This window comes from Vanessa atalanta, chromosome 7, assembly GCF_905147765.1.
Source record: "Vanessa atalanta chromosome 7, ilVanAtal1.2, whole genome shotgun sequence".
Lineage (NCBI taxonomy): Eukaryota > Metazoa > Arthropoda > Insecta > Lepidoptera > Nymphalidae > Vanessa > Vanessa atalanta.
Window position 1 is genome coordinate 6018286 of NC_061877.1, and position 23933 is coordinate 6042218.

Consider the following 23933-nt stretch of genomic DNA (forward strand, 5'->3'; position numbering starts at 1 on the left):
TAAAATTAGATCATTCGTTAGAAATGTCTCGAATAATGGACCATTTCGTAGTGTGTGATCCAGGAAACGAAAGGTCTTTGGCTCCCACCGGAATGCGCGCTGCGTGGGCGCAACTCCCATGAACCCGCCTTCCCATTGATTTAACTAGCGCTATCTTATCTTACCCAATAACCGTATTATCTCATGTCAGAACGTGTTTTTTTCTCATAGTGCCTAATTTGTTTAACTTAACAAGTTATGATCTAAATATCAAAATATAAAATGTGATATATTCCAACAGTTTTTATTGAAATGATCAAGTCAAAAAGGTGTTTCATCTTAAAATATAAAGTTATCATAAAACAAAATAATTAATACTTTTTAATAATTTTAAAATAAAAAAATGTTTACGTAATTTCCTGAAACAATGATATCCGACAGAAACGCGGAAAATCGTCAGCGAATATTCATTGGTATGTACTAACTACTATTTATCAGTTACGTAGGTACTAACGATATCCTTGTAATAAAATCTCTATTAAACTTACGTAATTGGCATAAAAATACACGTGTAAAAATTAATAAACCAATATGTCGATAGCAAGAATACACACAGATAAGAAAGGCTACCATAAAAAGGTTTACTTACGGGTCAATAGATGGCGTTACAAGCATTGCCTCAAAACCTACACGAAGTTAATCCATCTATATATTTAAGAAACTTAATGAAACCTGTTAAATATTATAGTATAGTATATAAGTCTTAGTTGTAAATATTTCATTGAACTGAGGAGTCATTTAAAGCAATAAAAATTATCTGCGCGTGTAACAGAATTTATAAAGTCAGTTTCGTTTTAGCGTAAAATTAATGTTTAATTTTAAGTATAATGTTTAATTTTAATAGTTTTAAGTACAATTATAAATTTATAACTTAATTTACGTAATATTTTTCTCATTAACAAATGAATCAATCATTTCATCTTTAAATATCGCTCAAATCAGATTGAGATACGATTGCCTTAACATTTTCATTCATATATTCGGAAATGAGACATCGATTTAATTACCAATAAAACATCGTCCATAACAAATGTACTATATTAAAAAGATATTAATTTAATTTGCTCCTTTTGTATTTTACTGCAAATTAAGTAATAACCCAAAATTCACTTATTTGTGAGACCATATTACTACTGCATTATGGCAACACTTAATGAACAATAATATCTTTATGACTTTATTTCTTTTGATTTGAACGATTATTACTTAATGTTTAATGACCAAAAATAATAATACAGTTTTATTTGTCATCTTATCAGTTATAAATGTAGGTACAATACATGCACAATATACTCGACGAATGTCGATTATTAACGTTATATATGAATATTTCACGTTATTTATATTAGTACTGTTGACAAAGTCAAGATAAGTTCAACGTTATTTCCAAATGAATAACTCGGTATCAAGATAACGCATGGGAAAACCGACGTACAGACTGAAATAATTAACTACACATAACCCCATACATGTGAACATTAAAATCAAATACACACAGTTTAATTTGATTATAACCTTACTTTTTGTAAAGTACATCGATTTCTTTCATTCATTCAGTCTTCATTGATTCGACATTTGAATGAAGGCAAATCATTTTTTAAATAATTAATCTTGAACGACTTCTACGGGTAAAGCCAATACTAATATATATTTTATACACACGGTTAATATGGAAGTACTTGAAGATGTTATTTTTTTTTTAATTATAAGGACATAAACATACAAATATTTAAATTAATCATGGCTCGTAAGCTATCTTACTGTACAAAAACAGCTTTCTCCCAGCGGGAATAAACACCAACAAACAACCGATGGAGTTGTCACTGTATTCATTTTAACAAAATAATTTGAGATAATATGCAACAATAATGTGGCACAATAAACAGCTAAATTATGTAAGTTTTATTTTAATTGTTGCTTGCTACTCGGATACTTGACATATTTATATGTATTTTTTTCCACTTGTTTCTCACTGTGGAAGCGATTTCGAGAAAAGGGACGGAAATGTGTAATAGGAAGCCGGGGAAGCGCGCGCTATTTGATTTGACCAATAAGCGCGCTCCGCTAGAGTTGGCTGTCAGATGTCAACCCGCTTTCCGAGAGGATATAATGTTAATATTCCTTATTACCAATACAAGGTGAGATGTTAGTTGTTGTTGTATATCATATGCGACTACTGTAAGGTTTTTTCTCTGCCTTTTTTCTTTGTGCGTCAATCACGTGAATACTACTAAACATATCGTCATAAGACTATGACCAATCGACGCGGAATCGTCCGTAGATAACAATATCATTTTTTGAGGAAGCGGGCGGGTAACAGCTTTTTCTGTAATCCTTCGAAAAATTTCCTTTATTTAACAATAGTAATTTACAGCTTATTTAATAGCGTGTAATATTTTGTGAGATATGGTATAAACCATGGTATAAAAATGGATTTTTTTTATATTTTATATTGTTTGAAATAACTGTAAAATTTTAACAAAATAACAATCGAGACAAACTTAAGAATCTATCTATTATAGAGATATGATGAGATACTAAAATTCGTACGATTGATAAATTTTATCAGACTTATTTAAAGATCTGAGTTGTCTATTTAGTTTTATTCATCTCAGTAACAATGAGTGCACTATTTGTGATATTATTGTTTTTCGGTAAGTAGCGTTCGAAATTAACATTATTTTAATATACACGCACCTATTTGTTTATATATTATTTAAGGGAATTTGATACAATCTATGTTTCGATGGATAAATAGTATATATTAAATGTATTAATACAATGAATGGCCTAAATAGGTCTCGACTGCCACGTTAGTATGCCACGTAGCTAATAAAGGCGCAGATCTGGAGGTCCTACGTCACATATACTTACTTATATGTATGTCATTGGGTAGGCACTCTTAAGATGGCCGCCTAATCTGTCTGAAGGACATCATAGTCAAATCATATGAAATATATTATTATTGCCTGTTTTATATTTTATTTTATTTCAGATAGTGTTAGATACACTTATTTTATCAAAATATACATTTTCTTTATTAACAATCAGTTCAGTTTCTAGCTTTGCCACGTCATCGCCGGTAACAGAATCGGATCGATCAAATCGTATCGTGAATGGCTTTATAATTGATATAAGCGAAGTCCCATATCACGCGGCTGTACGTAGAAAATCCAGTGCGGGTTGGAGTTACACATGTGGAGCCGCCGTTATAACAACCAGAGCAGCGCTTACAGCAGGACATTGTGTTAAAACGTAATCATATTTTATTTTTAAATTGATCATAACTTTATTATAAAAACCATTTTTTTTTCTTACATATCAATTTACATAAACAATTTAATAGTAAATACGTACTAGATAGATTTTATTTGATCAGATAGTCAGTACATGATAAAGAAGCAGATGCAGAATTACGACACGCCCTAATGATTTTTGTTTTGTATATTTCAGGATAGAGTACGATCCATCGTCACTTAGGATTACGGTTGGGAGCTCTAACAGACTGTCCGGAGGCGATACATACGAAATATCCAAAGTTTATGTTCATGAGGAATATTCAGTAATTACACTAGAACATGACATAGCAATGCTCGTGACGGCCACTAAAATAAGTTTCGGAAATAATGTCGACGCAGTATTCATCGCCGAACCCAATTTTAATATTCCAATTGGAAAAACTGCATTAGTATCAGGATTTGGAGTAACATCGGTTAGAAAATATAATTTAATTAGTTAATAGTAATAAATATATGTAATTTAATTGCAATGTAAATAGTAAATAACTTTTCCTGCTGTCGGCCTCCTTTCGAGTAGAATTCTTTGGGCCTTATCCCAATACGCTACTCCAATTTTGGTCGGCGAATTCGCATGTGATAGATTTTCCGAGATACGTGCAGGTTTCGAGGTTCACTAGGTTTTCCTTCACTGCCGAACACGATATGAATTACAAAAACAACTTGAGCAAATGAAAATTCATTGATGCTTGCCTGGGTTCGATAGGGCAATTATCAGTTAAGATTTACTAAGCTACCGAATGAGAGCCGAGATGTCCCAGTGGTTAGAACGCGTGCATCTTAACCGATGATTTCAGGTTCAAACCCAGGCAGGCACCACTGAATTTTCATGTGCTTAATTTGTGTTTATAATTCATCTCGTGCTCGGCGGTGAACGAAATCATCGTGAGGAAACCTGCATGCGTCTAATTTCAACGAAATTCTGCCACATGTGTATTCCGCCACCGCGCATTGGAGCAGCGTGGTGGAATATGCTCCAAAAATTCTCCTCAAAGGGAGAGGAGGCCTTTATCCCAGCAGTGGGAAAATTTACAGGCTGCTAATGCTAATGCTATGCTAAAAGCTACCGAATAGGGATAGCAATATATTATATTTATAATTGATATGAATATATATATATACCATGTATATTCATATCAATTCCCTAATAAATTAAATATTTTTCAGTATGGTGGCTCACCATCTTCTACGCTACTCGCTGCCAACGTGGATATCGTCTCCCAAGAAGCGTGTTCGCGCGCCTACCGTAGGATCGCTAGAATTTCATCGGGAATGATATGCGCTTCTGCAAATAACCCCCCAAGAGACGCATGTCAAGGCGATTCTGGCGGGCCGTTAGTGGTTGATAAAAGCTTGATTGGTATTGTATCATGGGGTGAAGAATGCGCCAACAGTACCTACCCCGGTGTATACACTCGGGTATCTAATTATTATGCGTGGATAATCAACAAATTAGTGTTGATATAAATATTAATTTATACAGTGTGTTTTATACGTACATAAGTAATATAGTAAGTCTACAGATCGTGAGTCTTTTGTCTCGATAGGTGTCACTAACTCATCAATTATTCGGATTATGAAAGTGAGTGAGCCAGTGTAATTACAGAAGCAAATCCATTGTCGTAAAATGTTAATTCTATGGTTGGCATCCCATTTACCTATGATGTAAGAAATGGTCAGTATTTCTTATGGTGCCAATAGATGTGCTTCACATCGATTAGCCTATTTAAATGTGTGCTTTCGTATTTTATAATAATTATTATTAAATAACTATACTGAATTGTCAGAAAAATATGTTCACAATAAAATGTCTTATCACTACACTAGAAGGTTTGATTATCGCTCCCATATACTCCTTAAGATATTCTATATACCTACAGATTATAATATATTAAGCTAAAGCTACTACATAGTAAGAATTTAAAAAGAAGAACTTTGAAATCATTTGTTGAAAGATCGTTATAGTATTATAATTAAAGTTTTAATTTCTGACAGTTATAGTAACGCAGGAGCAGTTAAACACCTTATCAGCGTTTTACATCGTGGGTTGAGTTGCCGGTAAACGTCGATAAAGATACAATCTACCCAAGAGAACAACTCCCTAGTGTAAGGAAGGAATCGATTGATTTTATAGAGAACTTTTATTGAAACCAGTAACTATTTATTAAAGTAAGAATAGACAATAGCTAAATAATCTAGAGGAATATTTTTTAATAATTAATAGCTTTTCTGCAATTCAGTTTTAGTGGCAAATTGCTTTTAACTGTTTGAGGAAAATATAATTGTGTATACAGGGTGATTTTCAGGCGAGCGAAAATAACGACATTTCAAACTACAACGAATATCAAAAAAATGTTCAGAGAAGTCTGGGAACAAATTTTGATGAAAAGTAAAATTGCAGTTTCGGATTTTATCTTCCACTCCCATTGGAGAAACTCACTCTTCATATACGTTTTGTGATAACATATTATGTGTTGACAGTTAAAAAATAATTATTAATATAAAAAATAAGGATCCTGTTATGACTATTATATAAATTACAAAATAAAATTTATTTAATATTGAACAAGTTAAATTCATATTCAATATACAAATTGTTACACATCATATAACATTTCATTCACGTAGAATATAAGTACATTTAATATTTAAAAAATCGGCACTTGATTCTTTTAATCCCTCCTGTCAACGAGCACTGTCACCCTGATTGATCACTTCATTTAAATCTGGAGGAGATTCGATTATTATTATCTGATTTAGTATCAAATCCCGTCCCTTGAATGATGTTTTAACAATTAAACAGGTGCACGGTGAATTAATACATGTTATCATATTGAATTAAAACTTGTTCTGTGTCAGGATTATAAATAAGATGTTAACAAAACCATCGACTACTAATGGCCTAAATATTATATATGTACAAAATTTTATGCGTATCATACTGATACGTATAATACGCATAAAATTTTGAATTGAAATATTTGGACATATCATCCTAGTTTGTATTTTACCAGTGTAAACCCAATTTGGTATATTTTCTTAAATAACTATCCCATAATGAGTTTTACGCTGAGATTTTATACGTAATTGGAAATTTATATCAACTCAAACAAAAATTGTAAATAAACTGCTTGCAATTTAGTCTCAGTAAAATGTTTATTTTCAAATGTCCATAATATTAAAGGCAAGATTTTTTTATGGCATAGGTTATTATATTATGGGCCACCTGGTGGTAAGTGGTCACCACCGCCCATAGTCAATGGTGCTGTTAGAAATATTAATTATTCCTTACATCGTCAATCTACCACCAACCTTGGGAACTAAGATGTTATGTGCCTTGTGTCTGTAGTTACACTGGCTCACTCACCTTTCAAACCGAAACACAACATTATTGAGTACTATTGTTTGGCGGTAGAATATCTGATGAGTAGGTGGTACCTACCCAGATGGGCCTGCACAAAGACCTACAACCAAGTAAATTAAAAAAAACACTTTATTTTAAAAGAATATTTGTAATTGTCTCCTACTAGAAGATGGATTTCAATGAAAATGTCATAACCATTAAAATATACGAATGAATAGTCTTCGAAAATGCTTATAGGTATTTTAACATATTAACCGTATAGGTACTAAAGCCAGTTCAAATTCGTTGATAGTTAAATGACTTAAAAGATAAGATAATAAAGTGGCACGGCGTTTTTCAAAATGTTACTCGTTTTAAGTTGTTAAATATATAGGTAGTGTTGACTGTTGTAAGATAACCACGTCGAAATTAAAAAAGATATAAACTACAAAATAAATTGTTTTTTTTTTCATAATTCCAATGTCAATCTGTTTCTAAAGTTGTGATAGATTTAAAAATAAAAATGACAGCAATATACCATAGTAAAATATCCCAAGAAAGGGATAATTGGTTCAGTTCAAAAAGCGCAATCATTGGGTGACGGTTATAATCGCCTTTATCTTATCGAGGTCTTTTCCTGAATTCAAGTTCCATGTTCCTAGAACTTTTTTTCAAATAAAATACACATTTAGCAACTGTATACAATAAAATGTAAGGCCTCAGTAATGTCTACGGAGGCATACACTCATCCAGACATCATACTTTATATATAAAACATTTAAAAAAAATTTAATTCATCTTATATATAAAATTATATTTCTTCTAATATTATATAATCATCTAATGTAATATTACAAAAAAGTGTTCAAAAAGTATCCAATAATAAAATAAAGTCTTCTGAATCAGCACTAAAAATGGGTGTTCCACTAGGATCAACTTTTAGTCCTTTTCTATTTCAAGTATTAATCATCCTCAATCTTTATAGTAGTAATTTTTAATATTAAGTTAAAGGTATTTATGATACTGTATTGTTTGCTGAAGATACTTCATTAATTTTTAAAGTTATGAGAATAGAACCCTACTTATTTCGAACCAGTTCATTATCACATGATTTTAACACACAAATAATTTAAATTTGAATGCCTAAAAACGAATTGTATTGTTTTAGTTTTAGTTAATTTTAGAAAACAACATTATAAAATTGCGTTAAACAATAATGATCTTGGTTTAACCGATGCTATTGTGTTTTTAGAAATCACATAGGATTCGAAACTTCAATGTAATGGTTATTTATCGTCCCTGACAGGAAGACTCATCTCCACAGTATACGCGGTTGGAAAAGTTTGCCAATTTCAATCACAGTATCAATTCTTAAAGCCTTATTATTTTGGGGTAACACCACGAATATTTAATCTGTTTTCACTTTACAAAAGAACTGTCCGGTCAATTTATAATCTTGAAGCTTAAGACTACCTTCGGAATGTTTTTAACAATGTAAGCATACGTTCAGTTGCATCACAAAATATTTACAGCAATTTTATGTATATTCACAATAACGTTGATCATTTTGACAGAATAAGTGATAATCATTGTATAAACACGATAAGTAAGGATAAGCTTATAACGCCAAGTTTCTTACTACGCAAAATCAATAAATCTTTCCTGGGACAATTTATTCGTTTCTACAATAAAATACCAGAGATATTTTTAACTTTGCCAATTCATAAACTTTAATCGTGTGTTAAAAAAAACAACGCATATTACTCAATACAAGATTATAAAGATCATAAAAGTTGAGTTAGTATTTGTTGACTCTCCGGCAGGATATATAATATTTTAATTGTATATGATTGATATTTTTATATCATATGTAAATGTAGAAAAGAGTAATTACTTAATTCTTGTCGGTTCGGTGAAATACTCAATCCCAAAATAAAAAAACAGCTTAACATTTGTAACTGTAAAGTGACGATTTCAAAGTGCTCATAAAAGCCTACTTGAATAAAGTATATTTTAAATTGATTTGATGTCGGGCAACTTTAACGATTATTGCACTACATAAAAAGGTATATATATACCTTTTTCTAAAAGAAACTTCGAGAAATATAATATGACTATGTAAAAGATATTATGAGAAAAAAATTATAAGCCTATTTGTTATATGACCGAATATATTATTCGGTCATATAACACATAGGCTTATAATATACTAGGCTTATAATATACTATAATATACCGAATATATTATTCGGTCATATAACAAATAGGCTTATAATGTCTGAAATAGTCTCATAATTTTTAATTAAGATCATACTCGCTCTGAATCCAAAAATATTGGTTGTGACCATCCTAAAGCACAATTTATTTGAATTTTGAATGATTGATATAAGACAGTCTTAATACAAAGTAATTTAATTTTAAGCAGATATAATTTTAGATTGTCAACAAATGGAATAAAGATGACTCTCTGATTATAATTTGCTATAACAGTTATAATTATATTATATTTTTCACTGACAGTTCCAGGCAGAATACAATATCTTTCTCCTACTGAAAGTATATGATAATTAATATCTGAGTGCCGATGCACGTGCAAAAGTGTTTGATTTCATTCATGGAGTATTACATATTCGGTAGTATGGCGCATTTACGCTTCGATCAATGTAACAAATCAAAAGAAAACGTGTATTAATAAATAATGGATAATTGCTTCCTTGTTTCAACTAAATTCCGTTTGTTACAAAATTTGGATTTGGAAAAACATCAATGAACTTGAAGTGACAAAAGTGCATCGACAATGGACTTCTACTCGACTGATACTTCTTGGTAACTAATACTACGATTAATTAATGTGCGTGTTTGATTTCTTCTAATCTGCAGTACAAAACAGAAATTTTATAGAACCTAAGTATTTTAATAACCTCAACCAGTTTTGACATCACACTGGGAACTACTATAATATTTTATTAATAAATCAAATAACATAGATTATTTATAGTAGGACCGTTAGCAAATCCATCTCTCATAACCCAGTAAATACTAGAGACAATAAATGACAGCTAACAAATACGAGTATTTGTACAATATTTTGCTAGATTTTTGTACGTTTCAGCTATGTATGATTGAGGAATTTTCATTCAGTTTTATCATATTTGAATCAATTTTTAAGAGCAATGATATTGATTTTCGGGCTTAAGTGAAATAACGAAATACCCATAAATGATACACTGGTCAAAAGACTTAACTACCTCTAAACAATGCTTTGGATGTACCTACTGAGTTTGTGTGTTGTATGATGTTTTCCACTGTTTTGCGCACAAATTAAGCACATTAAACTCAGTAGTGCTTATGTAAATGAATTTCACGAAATCCACGAGTTGTATCCATAGGGATATCTCGCATCTTGCATCTTTATATATTAATTTGCATATTTATTAAAAAAAACTCCGCACCGTGTACCTGCGAATATTACTAGTGTAATACAATATTGGTAGTGGTGTAATACAATACAATATGGTTTGGTATTGTAATTATTTTACTTGCCTAGCTTTATTATCAACTGTTGCAATGTGTTTATGACTAAACGTCTGTGCTCGCCCTAAACATTACATAGCGCCAGTGCAGCCACCACACCGGTCAAGACCGTTACAAAATACATTCTTGGATCGTGGAATTTTAACGCATTATTTAAGCATGTTTAGGCAAGATCTTGGCTTATTATAAATAAATCTAAAAATATATATTTTAATATCGCATACAAGCTGATTATGTTTAAATTCAACGGTGACTAATGAACTACCTATAATTTGCATAGTAGCAAATATTCAATTTTTTGCATATGAGTGCATTTTTTTTATGGAATCAATATTTATCAGATAATTAATCTCCAGAAAGGCGCTCCTTCATATTAATTTGAAAGTCAAGCATCACTGATGTGTCGCCAATATTCAATTCGATTAGGCCATTGAGCGCCTAAACCCACCAATAAGTATGTGTAATACTATAGTCCCTCGGCCTATTACCTGGCAATTTCACAGAACAATCTACGTCGGATCGTGTCGACAGCACACAATCATGTGACACACACCGGCTTTGTAACCGAGAGGGACGGCACTCGCTCCCGCGATTTGTTTACACAGTGTAGCTTTCCCTTTCGTAGTGTGCGTGTGTGCGTGACCATCTGGCGGGCGGTGGCAGCTTTAAGCTTGTAGTAGTGTCGCCCCCACATCGATGCACACCCCATTTCGGGGTAGCGCTTCGTATGTGTGCGTGACCCAGTCGAATAAATCTAATCTAATACACACAAACATATTGGCGGCCCGTCGTGTCATTTTTACGCTTGTGTTGTCGCTACTTGGGGTTCTTTATGCGGTGCGATGATATTATTATTCTGACGATTACGGCATCCTTTATGCCTACAATCAAATAATTAATAAGGGATGAAGTGTATTGTTGCGCGGCAGTTAGTGATCGGTATCAGACCACTTACCTCATTCACGCTTTAGAAAGGTTACCATGAAGTTTATTATAACGTGTTTATTGTAATTGCAAGTCTATTGTTTAAAACTATGCTACCTCTTTATTTATTGTTTATGATTCACCTTTACATCGCTAACAGAACCACAGATTGAAAAATAGGCCAAAATATATAAACAACATATATGTTGGTATAGTAGAAAATTATTTTTTTAATTACAAATTAATATTAGTTAATTTATTTCCAGACAATATTTATAAAACAAGAAATTTTATTGCCCTATAAATATTAACGAGGGGAAATAATATTATCAATGAACACGAGGATTGATTATTGCGTAGTGGTGACGTCAAGAAATAGATATCGATAGAGCTGATAAGGTAAATGTGCTCATCCTGTACACTTGGTGCCACAAGGTTCTACAACTGTTTATAAATAAATCAACTAGATGGCGCACAATGACAGAAAAATATGGCATATTTAATCGAGCTTTCAACGCTTATATTCAACAATAATATCTCAAATAATAATTCCGTAATATTAAATTGACTCCTATATTTGTAACTATAAGACTAAAAAAGAACTAAAGACAATTATACTTTTCTGTAATTATATTTCAAATCCAAATATTTAAATATTGATGTGAAGCATTTTTAATAAACGGCAAAATATTTTTTTCGTACATTTGTTCTATGAAACAGTTGACAAGTCGTTCAACCCTCGTTCAGTTTAACAATTATGCGGCTGGCTCATTGTGACGTGACCCTCTCCACCTATTGTAGACACCAATACACTACCACCAGCATAATACGATCCCTCGATTCTTATAAAAAATCTTTATATCGTCCTATTAAGTTGAACAGCGAAAAGCAAGACGGGTCAACAAATAATGGTAAATTATACACAAATATTATTATCCAGCCCGTTCACAAATATCAATAACGTATTACCGGCCTCCGGACAGATTTAAAAAGTTAATAACGACCGTTTTAAATTATTGCTTCATTTTGTAATGAAACAAACAAGCTTGTTAAGAAAACGTTTACATAGTTGTATTCCATAGCAATTAGCATTTTCATAAGCAGATTTACCTAACAATCATTAACAATTGGGTATTATTAAGTATTAGGAACTTCGGTCTGTAGTTGGTCAATTAGTCTTTGCGAAAATTTAGGTGCTTAATTTTAAATATCACTAGCAGATCTGACCACGCGTTGCTATGGTTACGTTACACGTTGAATTATACTGTATGATAATGTTTAGCCAAAAACCTTATCTGAAACGCGCTGAATATAATGGTACAAATTTCATGTCAAAATATTCAACGGTTTTGGCGGGACGCGCGTTCTAAAAAACAGTGATGTTTTTGTAGATATAGAGAACGATACATTAAGGTAACGTAGGAATGTGACGAGAACATCGCTAACAATTACTGGCTACTATAATATATAAATATACCATTTAAAAACAATATTAAATTTTTTGTTGAGCATTACAATAGACTTCTATTTATCAATGCATATTTTTGCATCAAATAAAAAAAATCAACGGATACAGTCATTTAACAGCAACAAGTCATACACACACACATACACAAGATTTTTAAGAGATTTAACTTCTAACATTTAGAAAAAAAACTAGTGCCGGGATCGCCTCCGATAGCGAGGTTTCACTTCAAACCTTACTTAGAGGAGTAAATACAGATCTAACTAAATAGACAATATCTCCGGCGTTAAAAGGCCAGCCCAAATGGTTCGGTGGATGGGGCGCCACCCTCCTTGCGAAATTACTACATTTGAAGGGAACAACTTTTTATGAGAAATAAGCCGCCGCTATGAATCTGGAATTATAAGCGAATCGAGTGGTGTGAGTATATTGCCCGACTGTATTGATTTAACAAGAGCAAACAATGGAATTTGCTGCAACTACAGTGTTTTACTATTATTGAGTAATGCTTTGAACACTCAGATTTTTGCTTTAACGATTAATACATACGTATCTACGTATTGGTACCAAATCTAAAATTTATGACAAATGTACGTAAATGGAATGTATTACAAAAAAAAAATTGACCGTAATAATATCATCGTAGTTTTCCGGTATTTATTGTGTAATATTATAATTCTCTAACACAGAACTGATTGACCTTGATATGAATAATTTATCAGACTTTATTATTAAACCGCGTCGAATCGAAAAATAAGCACTTTATTCAACTCAAATTAATAGAAAAAACACACTGACATTTATACGTATTTTTTTTTTTAAATATTTCAACATATATAAAAATAATTTATCATATATTTTACAAACAAATTATAAAATAAAAATGATTAAGATATACACTACTATTAGTTTGTATGAACAGGTGAATCGAGTTAGTCAATCGTAACTGAATCTCCACCGAAATGTTACATAATACGAGCGTGAGATATTCCTCAGTGGGCGTCGGGAACGGAATGCCGGAGGAAAGCAGACGGCCTTGACACCACAATATTTGGTGCGCTTAGCTAAACAACCCCATACAAAACAACTTCCTCGACTTCGTTTCGAGAACAAGCAGTATCACAACTAAACGGAACCTGTTATACACAGTCTGTGGAAGCTAATAGTAGGGTAATGTGCGCGTTTATTGAGCTTTCACGCCCCGTGCGCTAGCGCTTGCTATCTACGGTAATTAAGATCTTAGAGTATCGTATGATAACTAGAGTCGTGTCGTCGAGTATAGTTTTAAGCAAATTTCGTGAAAGTTTATGATTTAGAATATTGTTTTCACAAGCACAGACATTTGTTTGTGACGCGAAAAAAAGAGAAAGCAGGTAGGCGATTAAAAATGACCCACGGAATGTATTCGTGCGGACAATATTTTAAAACAAAATGTCACACGCTTTCCACGGGTGTCTGCGCCCTCCTCGTCTGGGAGGCGGGTGAAGTGGAGGGTGGGTGGAGATCTCCCTTCAACCAGTGGGGTGTCATTGTGGACTGTGGTGTCGTAACTCCGCGAACTTTTTAATTTACAATTAGGTAGCTTCCCATTTCTCTGCCCTATTTAGACTCCGTTTTACCGGCAGCCACAAGCGAAGCCTGTAATTAAAATTTACTTATCACTATGTACGCAGCCTATAAAACTTTGTAATTAATCTATTTTTATAATTTTTACAATCGTAAGTAGGCTAAGACTAGGTACTAATTTTAAAGCATGTTTTTATTATATATTAAATAAGGTCTATTATATTTTATATTTCATCAAAACTCTATTATTTTCAATCCTCGTGTTAAATATCAATAACATCCTCTGACTTCTCTAAAGATAGAGTAGATGTTTTGTAAACACAACAAATAAATCAAACCGGTTTACGCTTACCAGCGGGTGACAGAGGCGACTGCTTATTGTCACTACGGTCCAACTAATTAACTTGTTTTACAACAATTCACCAAGTTTTTTTAAACACAATAGTATCAATGTCATTATTTGACGTTAAACTAACAGATTGTTTACGTCACACCATAGGTCAATTGCATGGTCTGTTCGGGACTTAGTTACTCTTCTGTGATGTTAATTGAAATATATATGTAATTACTTTACTGTTGATAAGGCTCCGTATTTATTACCCGCTTAAATTTTTACCGCCAAGAGACAACTTTCGAGTGGACAGCGTTCTGGTTCAGTGAGTGAGCCAAGGTAACAGGCACGAGGTACATAACATCTTAGATCACACAGTTAAGAGCGCATTAACAGTACAAGGAATAGTTTTATGTCTACGGGCCGTTATACCCACTTGTGGTGGCCCATTTTCCTGCCAGCCTCACTGCTAAGGCACGACGTATTCATTCAATGTATTGAAATTTTATCTAACTCTCCTAACGATTAAAATTCGTATAGTAAGTTGGTAGGTAGACACTTCGTCGTATTGTAGTTCAATGTACGCTTTTATTCAAACACAATGTAGAATCGATGCAAGCGCGCCCCTGCATAGGTAAAAACTCCGAATATAAAGGTAAATTGTATTGGATTTTCAAACGCTGTGTATTTTTTGGCAAACAAAAAAACAACTGACAATAGTGTATGCTGGTTTATATTATTGAACAAGAATATTGTAATACAATGAAATATTAAATAAAACATATACGATCCTAGTGACTTCACTTCAAACTAACGAATACGCACCTAACGAAGAGACAAATTAAAAGTCTAAATTATCTAAAAACACTTAACATTTGGCAGTACTAATAATGAGTTACTAACATTCATAAAACTCAGTCTAATCAAGAATGGATCATCTCATAGTACATGGTAGGAACTCTAGTCATGACGATTAGAACTCGTCACACTATTTAATTATCAGATCTGACACAATCTTCAAAATTGAATAATATACATAATTTTTCTGTCTAGCAATACACCAATTTCTGAACTCCCATTAAATATACTAAACGTAAATAGTAGAAAACAGTGTCTGGAAATAACTATAGAAGGGCAATCACATCACTATTCGTAAGCTTTTGGTGCTATTTTCAGAGTTCCGATATACGACAGCCGATGGAGCGTTTCCTGAAAACTATTAAGTTGCGGTTAAAGTTACATAGTTATTCTTGTACTTCATACACTTAGACCAATACATGATTTTTGTTTATTGTTAATATATATTACCAAATTTAATTTCATTCGTATTTAATAATCCCTTTGAAATGTTTTATTACAATATTTTCGCATGATATACACAGACAAAAAGACAAATAATAATTGAAATGTTCCCTAAATAATAAAAAAACTAAGTTTGCTTGATAAAAGTAATAATTTCTTAAATAATAATTATATACATATCATAATTAAAAATAATTATGTTTTTTATAATGATATATTTAAATATTATTAATAAATCATTTCAATTCAATCCACGAAGACGCGCCCTACTAGTATTCGGGAGGAGAAGTGCGGGGTGCGGGAAGTTCATCCCAAGCATTAGTCTCGAGTCCACCATGGCTCGGTGTACACTGCCAGTTTAATTAATGTAGCCGTCGACATTGGGTCATCGGGAAGTTGCTCTATTTATATTTTTTATGTTCTATCAATAAAAATTATCAACTATAACACTGTTCCAGAAAAAATACCGACTTCAAAAACAAGTTCAAAGTTGACGACATATTGAATGATTATGGTTCCACAAAAATTACGGTGCCAATCGTAATGTTGAACAAATTATACTTCTATAACTAGGCGATTAAAAAATATGTCCTAACTATTATTTTATAAATAATTTGCTACCGTTATTAGATGCATACTTTATATAATCAAATATATTTAACATCCAATGATATACTAAATGATGAAGCGTGGTAACATCATCATATTACATTTATTCTATGTAGGGCCCTCAAGAGGTCTAAATTGTAACAGAAAAATTTAATTACATATAACGATTATTACTTCATTAGAAAAGAAATGCAAAATATTGATCATAGAACTAATTTCATCGTTATTTGAGATCAGGAATATATGTTAGAGCATATTTTCTTTGATCATGAATCTTTTTTGTCATTCATGTTAATGTTCGTGCCCACATAGACACTCTGAGCGTGGCAATAGAACTCATACAAGCAGCTTACGTTGCACTGTAGCGAATGGGAAAAAGGAGGGCGCGTCATCTATAGTAGAAAAATAGAGATATACGATAATAGCTGCAAAACAAGTGTATAATTAAGCAATTAACTACATTTATACATACATTCAGCTAGTCAACATTTTTTGAATGTAAATCTTTGATATTATCAGATCAAATAATTGATACTCGTTTATCAAATATTTCATGTTTATTCATAAAAATAAAAACATCCATTTCTGAGACTAAATTAAATCATTCTAAATGTACCTGAATAATAAATATGGTTTTCATATACATATAATCAAATATTTATTGAACAATTAATCTACTATATTATAAAAATATCTGATATATTGAATAATATCGAAGTAGCCTTTGTCGATAGCTGATCGTTGTGCCATCGTAAAAGTGTAAGGCGGCATGTCCCGTTAGGGTTGTCTTTTATCGGAGATTCGACAAAAAAAATACTCACAAAACGCACCGCCACCCTTAAAAGTAAGCAAAAAACTGGAAGCAGAAAGAAAGGACCACAAATTAAGGAATACCATTGGAATGTTGCACTCGTAACGCTTTAAAAGTATAATAAGAGAAATATAAATAAATATTCCTACTTATATGGAAACAAGTAGAAATCAAAACAAGTGAAATAAGTTCGTATAATACTTTTGCATAAATACTTTGCAGGTATTGGATCATAATTATTATACTTAACCTCTATGAAAAAAAACTATCCTCTCCTTTAAAACGAAGTTCGAAGTAGTATCAAGCATCAATTTATTAAATTGGTTTTATTAATATATTGACATGTCACGTGATCCCTCACACATCTTTTGATATGATGCACAGACGGTTACAATGATTAATAAAGCATTCAGTACCTTGAGAATGCTCCAGGGTACCGGTACAGATCTTCCTCCATAATCCTCCAGCTATGGCTACGTGGGAGCCTTCTTCACCGAGAGGTCTGAATCGTAAGAGAATCATCGCTTTCTAAGAGGTCTCGCTGACGAACACAGCGTTAACCACACTAACGTCCACTAACGCGTCATGGAAGGTATTGATGTCTCCCGTATCGCTATCTAACACGAGTATTTACCAAAGCAGTCACACCAGTAAGAGCCTGCATCAACTTGAACGTCAGACCACCGTTTGACCAGCGACTAAAATGGTAGCGAACCTCTTTCACCATCAACTTACCTTACCCTGGTAACTACAACCTTAGTAAGTTGAACATAAAATTTTCTTATATAGTGTGAACAAAATGCTAATGAATATATACCATAAATTGTATTTTGTTTTAGGAAATTATATAATAGCTTTAACTTCAGTACTAACAGTGTATCAACTCGCCTATAATGTATTTTTTACCTATGATTCAATGTTTGCCAAAAATAAGCACAGGAGTGATGAGGTTTGCAAAATAACAATTCACAAATTAGGATTCCAAAAAAAGCACACCTAATTACACACACACCCATAATATAAACACAAATACACCTCAACGAAGCTATCTACTCATATACACATAAACTTATGAAATAAATCCATTTTATTTTTATATTAATTAATTATCTTTGACAAAAAATATATTTTAAATAAAATATTAGTCCAATTAGTGTAACCGTCGCTTCAGACACGTTTATAACTGCACCGATGATTATTTATTTATTTTTACGAAGTATCAAAAAGTTCCATTGATAATATAATATAACTACCAAATTTACATTTAAATATTTTCATATTGAATTTTAACATGATTCACCGTGACCGATACAACTCTAGAATATTCATTTATAATTCGGTGATAAAAAAAATTTACCTGATGCTAATAACGGAAGGCCCATTGCCACGTGCGACGTTCCTGCAGCTTGTGTGTCGTCATTAGAACATGTTTTTTTCCAACACTTCCCATGCCTCTAAAATTATGTTTGAGAACCATAGTACTCTATGAAATTAAGAATTGCTGTTTATTTGGAGTGTATATTTTGAGTGTTTGTGTGTTTTTTACCATTTTTTAATATCCCTTTGTGCAATGGATACCAACGAATTACTTCCTTCTGTTCTTATAGTAATTATTTGTCCGAAGTACCTACCTGTTAATATTAAGAAATGATAATCTCCTTCTTGCCAAGTTTGGCATAATATAGCGCAGCACAATATTCCCTCATTCATGAAAACTTTTGGATTTTCCCAGAAGTTTTTCATTATTCACTAAGAGATTTATAAAAAACTTGCACCTACAGTGCCGTTTCCTGATTAATAAATCAAAATACTACTGTACGAATATGTATGTGTATGAATTTTTACATATAAAAACCATTTAAGTCAAATTACTTATATGATAATTATAATTTCAAGTCAAAACGTATGCAAGCAGGCAGACCAGTCGCCCTATGCCATCAATCAAAACACGAGTACAAATTAATAAACTTGTTTCTGATTTTTTTTTGTTTCGTTTTCAAAATAAAGTGATTTAATAACATGTAAGTGTTGACGTTAAGTCAATAGGTGTCTTGTTGATTTATTTATTACTTAACGGTTTGCTGACTTTTCAAGGTTACGACAATATTGATCATGTTGAATATTTATGTTGAATTACATTTGGCAATATAGTGTACATAAGTTAATTGTTACTAAGTAAGCTTAAACCTCTTACTTAGCTTTAAATATAGTCATTGTAAAATATTAAAAACAAATTATTAATTTGCATTGGAAGCTTATTAAAAAAAATAATTCGCTTACTGTACTATTTTCTAGTGAGTTTGTTTCAGTAATTTTATCGACAATAGTATTACAAAGAAAAATATCTTGGAACGCAGATAGTCCTGGGCGAAATGAGTTGCCCTTAGCGTGCAAGGGTGTGAGACGTTCGAAATTCAATGTTGGCACGAGTTACAGGTTACGGTCAAGATGAAAAGAATATAACTCAATTATGCAAAAACAATATCATTAAAACATTAAATAATCTAGAAAAAAATCATTGTTGACCATTTAGTCACGTACATAGATCACGTCATATTTTGTTTTTTTACCTAAAGTTTCATTTTTGAATGGTATAAATATCAAAGATATATTCGTTCTAAATATAGAAATGTAGTCTGGTCTTACCTTTAGTCCAAATCTGATGAGGTATATGCGTATTACAAAAAAAATAATAGAAAGCAGCAATAGACACACTCTATGCAGCTAGCAACCCCCATAACTCAACAAATATCGCCACATTTGAATATAAGTATGTACACGTATAGTATGTAATGCAAGTATAATATCTTATCACTCTTTTACAATTTTTATAGATACATATCATTTTAAGGAGCAGTAGATGCAAATATCATAGAACATTAAATAGAACTGCAAAATTATATAGTATTTCAAGTAACAAACGTTGGATCGCTTATATTTTATACCAGCCCCTGAAGGAGCCCAGTTAGATGGGACTCTCCCGCTCCGCCATAAATCTTAGGACCCTCGACCGCCACCCGGTTTCACTCCGAATATCTATAAATACCTTCTACCTACATATTTCAAATAATAACGGGATGGCCAGAGTCGACAGACAAAGTCAGACATCATTGTACGGGCATCCTTGTAACTCTTGTACACTACACTCGTACGTGTAACTTACGGTTTGATTGTTAACATTTCATAATATAGATCAGATTTTTAATTTAGACACGTAAAGATATGCTCCTTTTGCTTATATCAAGGCTTTTATTGCCCTTACTATAGTTTATTAGTACTTATTATCGTTTCATTGGGATACAGTGACCTTTGATTCTATCAATTAAGATTTTTTTTTAATATGCTTAATTGATGAGTAAAGTAAATAGAATTTATTTTAATTCTACATTAATAAAACTTGAGTATTTCGTAATTATTTGGAATCAAATATTTTACAGCGTAAAAACATTATTTAAAAGATGGCAGTGTTTAAAAATCAAATTCCCCCAGACGCTATATCGCTAGACGAGCCACCCTCGCCCTCCCACAAGTCCCCCTCTTTCAAAAACCACCAAAACGCTACCAACTTCACTCTTTGTTACAAGAATTTATTAGATAACTTATCCAGATAATATAACAATAATCGGTTTGAAATCTCTCAATAATATAAATATACAAATAGAAGATAATTTGGTAATATGTTCTATATAACATAAATGTATTATTATTAAAAAAAAATTGTAATTTTTTCGATATATTTTTTTATACGGAACTTTTTGAAATTTATTTATGTAAAGTCAATAACAACAGCATATCGCAATAAAAATAATACGCTGGAATAATTTTCTCTTAAAAGGGGTTATCAACAAGAAAAGTTATAGTAGAATTTATATGACCATTTAAAAACAAATAAATATCACATACTAAATCATATAAATTATTTAAAATATATAATTCTACTATTACGTTCATAATATGTTTTGTTATGCCATTTCGAACCTGTCCCCATAATAGAACTGTTGTGTTAAAATAGATTAACATTTGTACTTTAGCTGGATATCCGTTTATGAAGGACAATAAATATTGAACTAGGTATATTGACATATTATTAAGAGACAATTATTTATGATACGTATTGTATGGGCACATAAAAAAATTAAAGCAATTGCAAACTACGCATGTTACTCACGGTTCCTTCTCGGTAAAGACTGTTTTCCGAATAGGTGATAAATTTAAATATTGACAATTCAAAAACGCCTTACTTAGAGCTTACTTTAATAAAAGTATATTTTAGTATATTTAAGTATATTTTAGTAAAATATATTTGATTTAATTAAACTGACCGTGGAAAAAGTTAGTAATGTTAATAAGCACGGGGAAGCATTATGCGAAAAAAATATCGTCGAGATATAAAGAAAACAAACTAGAAAATCGTCTATAAATATAGGAATAGTTAAACGAATTGAACTATCAAAAGCAAATTTGTTTATATTACTTGCGTCAAGGATAAAAATAACGTATTGACTTTCCAAAGACGTTCGTCTCAGGTGCAGCATCGTACTGCGTCGCGATACACATTAGCCTTGGGTCTATTCCGCGACGGCCGCTCTGACACGGTTACCGCTAACAAGCAATGACTCAATCTTATACGTGACAATAACGCCATCCTTGATACACATCGTCGAGTGTTTATTGACTTTCAGAATTACTGATGTCCGAATCTCTGTATTCTAAAATACAATGCCAATGTAATGCCAACCTTATGACGCTACATATAAATAGCAATCTTGCATTAATGTTAATTTAATTGTCAAATCCGAACAAACGAACTTCTTTATATTCTGTGGGAATTATAATTACGACATAATAAGTATCTTAAATATTTTCTTTTATGTATATTACGAATATATTAATTTTGTTTTTGCAATGAATTATATTTTTGGTAATTAAGAAGAAATATTAATACATCATCATCGTAGAACTGATTACATTAAATATAAACATATATATTTAGTAATTTGTTATTATAACTATATATATATATATATATATATATATATATATATATATATATATAACTGTATATTAAAATGTATTATTATTACTACGCTTTTTAAAATAAATTATTATTACATTACAATTACAATAAAAAAAAACTGATAAATAATCATCATTATTGGCCATGAAACGATAAGCATCGCGTTGTCAATTTAAACGAATTGCATGCGACCTCTTTCGAAACTATTTAAATCGAAAGAAAAATAGAATTGTATGGTCAATTTCCAACATTTAAAAATACCTAAATAAAAAATCAAGGTAATTAGAGTATCTTAAATAAATAGAATAAAAAATGATTAATATATATATGAATAAAAATTTTGATATGTTTGCAACATATCAAAATTTTTACTTTATTTTCACTTTAAATAAATTAGTTAAGGCAACATTTACTTGGTTAGCACCAAGTAAATGTTGTTGGATTTATGCAAGGCCGTCTCGTGAGACACATGCTTATCAGACACTATCACCAAACACCAATACTTCGTATTGTTATGTTCCGGTTTAAATGGTGAGTGAGCCAGTCAACTAAAGGTACCAGGTACCTAACATTTTAGTTACCAAGGTTGATCGATGAAGCACAACATTGACGATATGAGGAATGGGTAACATTTTTTACAGCGTCAGTCTATGGGCGGCGGTGAGCACATTAAAGCCTACTTATTTTATATGTAAAAAATATATCAATATCATCTACGTTGAAGTCAAGTTGCTCCTAAATCTTCAACATTATCAGTTGCGCACACGCAAATGCCACGGAAGCGATCTCGCCGGCGACAATCGCCATGACACCGGAAGTAGAAACCATCGTATGTATAGGTCATAGACCCCAAAAATCATGATTACGCGAAGATTTCATTTGCAAATTGTGACAATACATTTTGAATAACAATAGACTTACGGCTAGTTCTGAATTAACAAGTAGGTCTTGCGATTGCAATCTGTCCTATATTATGAAAACGTTACATAATAAGTTTTGTAGATATTTATTTTTTGACATACATACAAGCTTCGTCAATTTTTGAGTGAAATTGGTTAATTGTTTATGGAGCACTTTTGAGATACGAGTGATTGGCTGAAAACCGGATCTCAATGAGGTCGAAATACAAAACTTCTAAGCAATTTAGTCAAAAATAAAAAGGAATTTCTTAATCGATATAAAATTTTAATGTGATTGAGTAACGAATATTGATATAACCTTTTACATGTTTATATAAATATATACGTACATTTTGTTGTGGTATTAACGTAAGCATATAAACTGATTACCATCAGACCATGACTTAACAACTACTATAGTAAAGGCAAGATAAAAAAAAGGAAAACATGTAAAATAAAATATACTTAGCTAAGAGTTTCTCAACACGATTCGGCAAAAACAAAAAAACATCACCCTATGACTTTGCTTGATGGGCTAAAAAATCCTCTACAAAATGATCAATTGGATAGAGTTAAAAAAAAAAAAGGAGTACTACGATATCAATATTTCCGAAAATATCTTCCGTGCGCCACTTACAAACAAAAGTCTCTTCCTGATTTCAACGATCTAGCTTATAGCGGTGCATTGATAAACATTTTATCGTATATATCAATATGATCTTTCTGGTAATGTAAGCATAAGGCTCACAGACAATACTTTGAAAAGTTTATGTCTGCGAGTTAAATATCGATAAAAA

General features: G+C 31.7%; 1 protein-coding gene across 1 annotated transcript; it reads left to right on the forward strand.

Annotated features, from left to right (window-relative positions):
• The first annotated feature begins 2644 nt into the window (after window positions 1-2644).
• LOC125065279 (trypsin-3-like) lies at window positions 2645-5072 on the forward strand. The gene is made up of 4 exons (XM_047672808.1): window positions 2645-2693; window positions 3096-3294; window positions 3493-3751; window positions 4503-5072. Exons 1-4 carry the CDS (start codon window positions 2660-2662, stop codon window positions 4800-4802), a joined length of 792 nt encoding a protein of 263 aa, XP_047528764.1. The 5' UTR covers window positions 2645-2659; the 3' UTR covers window positions 4803-5072.
• Window positions 5073-23933: the final 18861 nt, after the last annotated feature.

Bases quoted from the DNA above. Each gene is read 5' to 3' on its own strand.
- LOC125065279 (XM_047672808.1), top strand. From the start codon at position 2,660: ATGAGTGCACTATTTGTGATATTATTGTTTTTCG. The intron at 2,694-3,095 runs GTAAGTAGCGTT...CAATCAGTTCAG, and splicing joins TGTGATATTATTGTTTTTCG to TTTCTAGCTTTGCCACGTCA. The intron at 3,752-4,502 runs GTTAGAAAATAT...AATATTTTTCAG, and splicing joins CAGGATTTGGAGTAACATCG to TATGGTGGCTCACCATCTTC.